This window comes from Ctenocephalides felis, unplaced genomic scaffold (assembly GCF_003426905.1).
Source record: "Ctenocephalides felis isolate EL2017-DRISC unplaced genomic scaffold, ASM342690v1 CF-g0.4_SCAFFOLD_00845, whole genome shotgun sequence".
Taxonomy (NCBI): domain Eukaryota; kingdom Metazoa; phylum Arthropoda; class Insecta; order Siphonaptera; family Pulicidae; genus Ctenocephalides; species Ctenocephalides felis.
The window spans coordinates 41,328,071-41,336,649 of NW_020536999.1; the positions used below are offsets into that span (position 1 = coordinate 41,328,071).

An 8,579-nucleotide genomic window follows, 5' to 3' on the forward strand; every position below is an offset into this window, starting at 1 on the left:
TGAGAAAGAAAACCCGAGCGTCCGTTTGGCTACGGAAACGGCTTTAGATGATCTGGTTGACGATGATCAAGGATTGCAAAGAAAACATAAAGTGGACACCACGTTACAAGTAAATGTTATTTATTAATAATGTTGTATCAAGAACGTGGATCAGTTACCACTAGTTCCGAATTCGATTTCGAATTAGACCACCTTGATATCAAGCAGTATGATATTAGAAATTTTCTTGAGATTATAGATTTATATATAGCCTTTTGCTTCTTCTTATATATATATACTAGCTGACCCGGCAAACGTTGTTAATTAAGGTATATTCTAAACAATTTCTAGAGAATCAAAAAAAATTAATATTATAAGTGTATAAGGATGTGTTGTCTGAATGCTATATACAATGAGGTATTATACAAACAATATACCCCATTAGTTTGTCTATGTTTATTTCCGAGAGCAAAGTCATGAGAATAATCAAGGTTACAAACATATTTTTCCTTCTACTTTCAAATATTGTTGTTCAACAATGCTTAACTTTACTGGTTTTTGACACATTGGTGTGGACCTTTTTAACCCCGTACCTTCATATATTACTATCTATTTTTCGATAAATTCTGGAAAAATGTTATTCGACAAAATGTCCCTTTGATCGATACCAAATTTAGGTTCTGAATTTAAATACATAAATAAAGAATAATATAACCTAGAAAATGTTTTATAAATACCAATGAGTATATAATTATGGTAAACACGGTGCTCTGAAAGATCTCATTTGTATAATTATATACTCATTGTTGTTTATAAAACATTTTCAAAATTCAAAAGCTAAATTTGGTATAGATCAAAGGGACATTTTGCCGAATAACATTTTCCCAGTTATAATTTCGCAGAATTTATCGAAGAATAGATATATAGTAATATATGAAGGTTTACCAGCAATGTGTCAAAAACCAGTAAAGTTAAGCATTGTTTAACAAGGAATTGAAAAGTAGAGAAAAAAAGATGTATAACCAGCTATAACCTGATTCTTATGACGTTGCTCTCCGGAGATAAACTGTGATCTTTGAAAATCCATAATAAAAGAATTTTTTCCGTTGGTAGTTTTTTAGCATTAGTTAAAAGTGTAGTTATTTTGTAAAATACCTTTAAATTAAAATAAGACATTAAAGCTGTTTGGCACCTGGCCGTTCCAAGTTACCCGGGGTAAAAAGTCTAGTTAACAAATTGTTTAAAGACTGATGTAAAGAAAAGCAGGTCAAAGAAGAAATACTTAATTCATTTTCTATCTCTCTTCGCAGAAAATTTGAAAATTTTGTATAAGCTCAGTAGCATTATTTACAATTATACACAAAATCCAGAATCCAAAATAATCTGAAAAACTTGAAACGTAATCAATAAGTCGAAAGACCAAAAAGACTTGGATTGGATTATACCATGTTTTTCTATAGAAAGTGTATAAAATTTCCAGTTTGATTGTATTGACAAATATAGACAAACTAAGGGGTTTTTTTGTTTTTATAATACCTCATTGTATATAGCATTCAAACAACACATTCTTATACACTTAAAGTATTAATATTTTTGATTCTCTAGAAATTGTTTAGAATATACCTTACTTAGCAAAACAACGTTTGCCGGGTCAGCTAGTATATATATATATATATATATATAAATGAATATTAATTAATATATATATATATATATATATATATATATTAATTATTTATATTATATATATATATATATATATATATATTAATAATAATAATTAATATATTAATATATTAATAATAATTAATATATATTAATGAATTTCTAAGTAATTGTTTGTTCAATGCTTTTCTAACAGATTCATTTCTTCGGCAAGCATGGGAAGGATGATTTGCAATACGAGGGTTTTAGAAAATTTATGGAAAAATTTGCAATATGAAGTTTTGGAATTAGAATATCAAGAATATGCGAAAGGTCATGAAACAATCACGGAGGTAGACTTCGCTCAAAATTTTGCTTCGATATACAAATTAGACGGTGATGTTTATGACATGTATTTGGAACGATTGTTGGACCGTGTAAAAGATCAACAGCAGGGTATTACATTTCAGGTAGATATTAAAGAGAATTATTAGTAGAGATACTATATAGAAATTATTGTTTTGAAATCAATCTATTTTATAATCGAGAGTTCTTTTGAGATTTCTATAATATTTTTATAATGCTTTATAAAACTAGGATGTTTTAATTCTTTTTTAGTTCCTGATACTTGGTACTATAAACAAAACGAATTCGAATATTTGATATTATTCGAAACGAATAATATAAATAAATTAAAGATTTAAATAATATAAGTAAGTTATATGTACTTAAGTTTTTTCTGATTTACAGGAATTCAAAGATTTTTGTGAGTTTCTAAATAATTTGGAAGATTTTGCTATGGCCATGAAAATGTACACATTGGCAGATCATCCCATTTCTAAAGGTTTATATGATACATACATACATGCATATAATATATATATATATATATATATATATATATAACTTACAATTAGTGCTATTGCCAGTCGTTTTATTATCAACACCAAATTTACATTATATATATATATATATATATATATATATATATATATATGTATATATATATACAAATATATTAGGTTCGCAAATAAGTAAGTGCGTAAGTTTTTCAAAAACATTTTTTATATAACTGAATAACTTTATTCTGTAATGCATTGTTCATTTTGATCAATGACTTTTTGTCATCTTTCAAGTAAGGGGGCATCCATTAATCACGTGAGCGAGTTTTTAAGTATTTTTGGACCCCCCCTCTCCGTTGGTGATACATGGTGATATTCAAAATTACCCCACATCCCAAACCAAACATTACGTGTATTTTTAGTTACGTGAAAAAAAACTGTAAAAATTTTGAATGAAGTAATTTTTTTTGAAGATGTTTGATTTAACAGTATAAAAATAAATACACGTGATATCTTACTATACCCCTCCCTCCCTTATGTGATATTCGTGATTTTTTGTCAAAACCCCCCCCCCCTCCCCTAAAAAACCTCACGTGATTAATGGACGCCCCCTAACCTCATTACCCCTTTTATATAAGTTTACCACTTTTATAAAACATCAAGATTTTATTAAAAAAAAACTTAATCTCAGGGACAATTTGTAAGCATCATACTTAATCATTATTTGTTTACCATTTGTTTGATAAAGATGAAAACCAGAAGCATAGAAGATGTACGTTTAAGACTAGATGGTAATATGGTTAATAGTGGATGTGGCAAAACATCGCATCCAAGCTCTAATGTTTGTCGAGTGGCCAAAGTCTTCAACTGCGTTGTTTAATTTCATTAGTTGTTCAATATAGACCTCAGAATTGATAGTTCGGTTACGTGCTAAGAATAAAAATAGGCAATATTTCGTAATTAACTTTAATTGGACGACCAGAGCCTGTTTCATCTTCGTGTAGAAAATCAAAGAAATGTAATTTAGCAGAGATATTTTGACAGTCATTTTTCAAAGCTTTGTCACTATAAACAGCTCATAACGTTTTAAGAAGCGAAGATCTTTTTGTCCTAGACAGAAGTAAAAAAGCAAAAATATGTCAAAAATTTTGATTTGATTTCTTTCTTGATGACAACTAAATTGCCTACTTACAAATAACAATAGCTGAAACTTGGTTGTTATATATATATATATATATATATTATATATATATTATATTTATATATACACACAAGGCAAATGTACACTATACCTGGATAGTACGTTATTGCGTGATTTTTCATTTTGATCACCGGTCGGTAAATAATAATTTTATACAATACCACATAAACTATATTTGAATCCAACCAAAATAGCACGCTTTTCGAATTTAAAAATTAATTTTTAAAGCCGTGTGGAGTTTCTTGGCGCATCGGTCGTACCTGATTGCCGTTTTTAAGAGAACGGAGCGTCCGACTTTAGCGGTTTCGGAGATCTAGTAAAAAAGTAAAAAAAAAATGTTTTCCCAAAAGTAATCATTTCGTCAACAAAAGCAGAATTTGACAACACAATCATTCTAATCGGATGCTTATTTCTCTCAAATCTGCAGTTTTGCAAAATTAGCTCCGTATGTCTGAAACGGCTGGACCTGTTTTTGCCAAAAACTAATCATCACTTTTCCCCATCATTACGAATTGAACGTTTTTTGGATAATTCAAATCGGATGCTCCGCCATCTCAAAAACTTTATTTCTAATTTCTGCACTGTTTGCTTCGTCTCTCCGAAAACGTCTGATATATATGTGTGTGTATATATATATATATATATATATAGAAATTCAATATATATATATATATATATATATATATATATATATATATATTTGAATAGTCTTGAATTTGATGTTGATATATATGTTTAGTTTGAGTTAAAAAGTCGGGTGTTAGATCAATAAAAATCGTTATATAACGATTTGTTTTTTTAGAGATGTTCAATTACGACGTTTCAGAACTAGATATGTTATCAACAGGTTATTCTGTCAAACAATTATTCATATAGACTAACACTATTAATGATGATTACAAAATATTCAGAAAAAAAGAAAGGATTATGTATCATAAAAAAGTAAAAGAAATTTATAAATTTGAGTAGCAAAATGTATGTACATGCGATATTGATCTAAAAATCCATATCACTATTTTTTTTCGAGAAAATTTTTCGAGTAAAGTCAAAATTTTAAAATATTCTTTAGGGATTTTTTACGAGTGTTTTTAACGAGGATTTAAAGAATAATGAAAAAATAGTGATATGGATTTATAGATCATTGCAGGTAAATAATTTTTGCTTCCCAATTTTATAAATTTTTCTTATTTCTTTCTATTTTTTCCTTACTTTCTTCTGGTGCATAATCCATTCCTTTATATATTTTCTTAATATTGTGTAATAATCAGTATTAATAAGGATAGTCTATATAAAAAATTGTTTTTGACCGAAAAACCTTATCTAGTTTCGAAACGACGTAATTAATTATCTCCAACAGACAAGTTATTCTTTAATTATTGGATTTATTGTTCAGAAAAGAAACTCAGAAAGAAATATATATATATACTAGCTGACCCGACAGACGTTGTTCTGTACCCATCCCTACAATTTTTCAATATTTTATACTAATATTTACTGCTTAGTTAAAAATAATAATTACTGTTTTTTGAATTACTATTTACACCAATATATGAGTGATGTTGAATGTAGAACTGTTTCAAATAAAATGATTGTTCTCAATTCCCACACTTTAATTATTCAATTAACAAATATTAAAAAATGTTCAATAAAATTGTATATTAAAAATTATACACTGCGATTTACAGAACAAATTTATTTCCAATAGCTCAATTTTATTTTATTGCATTTAAGGGTTATATAGTATTTTTAGTCATACCTGTAGATGTGGATGTATAAATGAATGATTTTTTGATTATTCACGACTAAAACATTGATTTTCCAAATTTATCACACTAAAAATAATCGTCTGCCTTTGTGATTTATGGTTATAGCATAAGATACACGTGTTGAAAATTGAAATCTTTTAAAAAGTACAACAAATTCAGAAAGAATTAATATATAGCATTCGCGGCAAAGGTGCAATATCACCTTTTATTTTTCTACCCAAGATATATGCTTCAATAATGTTGCCTATAATTTTTATAATTTCGTACCATATTTTAACTGGCTTTTAGTAATTTTAATATCTAAACTACATTTTTTTCTCCAATAAATCAATATACGTTATTGCTTAAGTTTATATTTGAAGTGAATTAATTTGTCAAATCCTGTTCACATGTGCTCTATTCAACTTACGATCAACAAAATTATTGCTCTGTGAATTTTTTTACTGTGCTCCAATTTACTTGATATTTTGGAAATAGGCTAATCTTTATCTTAAGTTCAGAAGTGAAAACAATTTGCACTCCGTCACCATCCACCGCATTAATTGGATTATTACTTTTTTAATTCTGATTTTATCAGAACTTGTAATACACTATTTTAAAGGTGATTAAATAAGCTACAACTTTCTCTATCATTAATTTTACCGTAACTTCTCTTATTGTAAAACGGCGAAGGGTTAAAGGGCTCGAAAGACCTCTGGTTGGAAAGCTCCTTAATTAATCATACATCTATCAATATTTGTGTAACGAAAAAATAATAAACAACAATAATTAGTCAGAAAAATACCTCGAATTTTCATATATATATACTTTTATACGTATTCTTTCAGAGGTATTATGATGAGAAATTGGTTGTTTCTTTTTAAATGTTTTTTTTCATGAAATCATGAGTTTTTTGAGAATCATTTGTACTAAAGTTGTGGTATTTTCTAGAATCCATCAAGATCTCTTAAACCAAGTTAATTCTAGATTGAATACGATTATGTTTAATTTTGGTGGATATGGCACTCAAAGTATTTGATTTAAATGAAAAAAAAAACATTGCATGCGTCCTTTATCTGCATGATAGCTCACTCATTTTACACGCAGAAGTACTCATTTTAAAGCTTATTTTGAGCACTATAAAAACCCAATTTCATATCTAGCCTAATAATGTTCCTAAAACACTATAAAATAACGATTTATTAAGATTTTAATTGATATAATTGTGCTCATTACATGATTTTCGTTAAAATGTATATTTTTGAAGGTATTAGCAAAAATATTCAGTAGCCAGTAACTTGAAAAGTATTTCCTTTTTTGAAAAACATTATTAAATATTTTTCTCGTATAATTAGTTCTTTTATCGATACCCAACGTTATTTTGAAAAAAGTAAAATTACACCACTGAAAAGAAATGTCATCCACCCGAGAAGTGGTAAAGGAGTCTAAATTGCTTTCACTTCTGAAGAGTAAGATGAACCTAGTTCCAAAATTCCAAACGAATTGGAAAACAGTAAAAATTTCAGACCGAAAGTGCTCCATTGAGTAAATATTCCGTACCCAATGACAAACATATGATTTTTGACACAATGAAACTTCTAAATATTTTTTTTGTATTGTGACTTAGTATAGTAAGGCAAAACGACTGCAAATTGAATATGTTTGAGCGCAATCACTTATGGCTCGCTCCTTTGCGCGAATTCGTATGGCGAATCTGTTCGCAAAGTGCGCAAACAAAATTATTGCAAGCAAAAGCAAACCACGCGCAGTTGAGAACACGATTCGTCGTGCGCGTCAGACGCATGCGCAGACTGTCAAACGCATATGTTATATTATTTGCATATTATATTATTTTAATTATGGCACATCTCAGCTGCTTTTCGGCATTAATAATGTAGACATTATATTTTCCTTATTCATAATTATGAATTTATTATATTCTAATATCGCCTTAGCCTATAAGTGAATAGAAATGTTTGGCAAATGACAGCCCTCAATTGTTTTTAATGTCAAACTAAGCTTCAAATATTTTCAAGGGCAAACAATGATAAGCGGTTTTTTGTAATTTTTTCTATTTATTTCTACAATTTAACTATATTTCTATGAATCAAAACATTCTAAAAAATTTCCCGTACAAACTTCAGGAAGATTCATGAAAATCCGAATTATAGTTTAGGAGGAAATATGAAACTTACATTGTTACAGAAGAATTTTATATATAAGATATATATATATATATAAACATTTATATAATATGTGTGTGTATGTTTTAGATGAATTTTTCCGTGCGGTTAAAATTTGTACTGGAAATGTTCTAACAAAGCATGTAGTAAATACAGTATTCGCAATATTTGATAATGATGGTGATGGGTTGTTGAGTTATCAAGAATTTGTTGCCATAATGAAAGATCGATTACATAGAGGCTTCAAGGTAAAATATATTCTTGAATACACAAATTGAATACAATATTTTCCATATCAAAAAAAAATCTATACAAAGTATTATATAATATTTTCAATAATTTTCAGTCTGGTGCCAGAAGTGAAGGTTGGGATGCTTTTAAGATATGTTTGAAAAACGAAATGAAAAAGAATACATAATTTTTTGAGTTTTCCTACTTGACTGAGTTAGTTCTAGTCTAGGTGTTGATAATGAATAAGATTTAATGATTTTTATATTAAAGTTAAGTATTCATAATATGTATTTATAATTGTTATTGCTATATCTACTTTTTGTTTGCAATGGTAATTTCTATAAACTTTAATATATATATATATATATATATATATGTGTGTGTGTGTTTTTGTATATTTAAATTAAATATATCTTTATTACTACATAAATGATTATTTACATGGTCTGTATTACAGGGATACTTGTAGTTAAATTAACTTTCACTTGTAATTTAATGAACACTCAAGGACAATATAAAAATGTATTCTTTATATCCTTTTCAATAATAATACTTATTTTTTGTTGAAATTTCAGTTTCAACACGGCTACATATTGACATTCGATGTATCTCGATTAGTACTATTGTTTGTCAGTTTTGTGCGACGATCGGCCAAGCCGTCTTTAAATTTACGTCTACGTTTTAGCCCGCAAGTCTGAATCGATTTTGAAAATTCAAAAACCGTTCGATAGATATTGGTTGGGAATCGTGCTGA

The 8,579-nt window shown here is 27.9% G+C and overlaps 1 protein-coding gene across 1 annotated transcript in view; it reads left to right on the plus strand.

Moving 5' to 3' along the window:
* LOC113376057 (calcium uptake protein 3, mitochondrial) overlaps positions 1 to 8,012 on the plus strand; it is a 29,210-nt gene extending 21,198 nt beyond the window's left edge. The window contains exons 10-11 of the mRNA XM_026615990.1: positions 7,685 to 7,842; positions 7,941 to 8,012. Of these exons, the coding sequence (XP_026471775.1) occupies positions 7,685 to 7,842; positions 7,941 to 8,012 (230 nt within the window). The remainder of the gene's footprint in view (positions 1 to 7,684; positions 7,843 to 7,940) is intronic.
* The last annotated feature ends 567 nt before the right edge of the window (positions 8,013 to 8,579 follow it).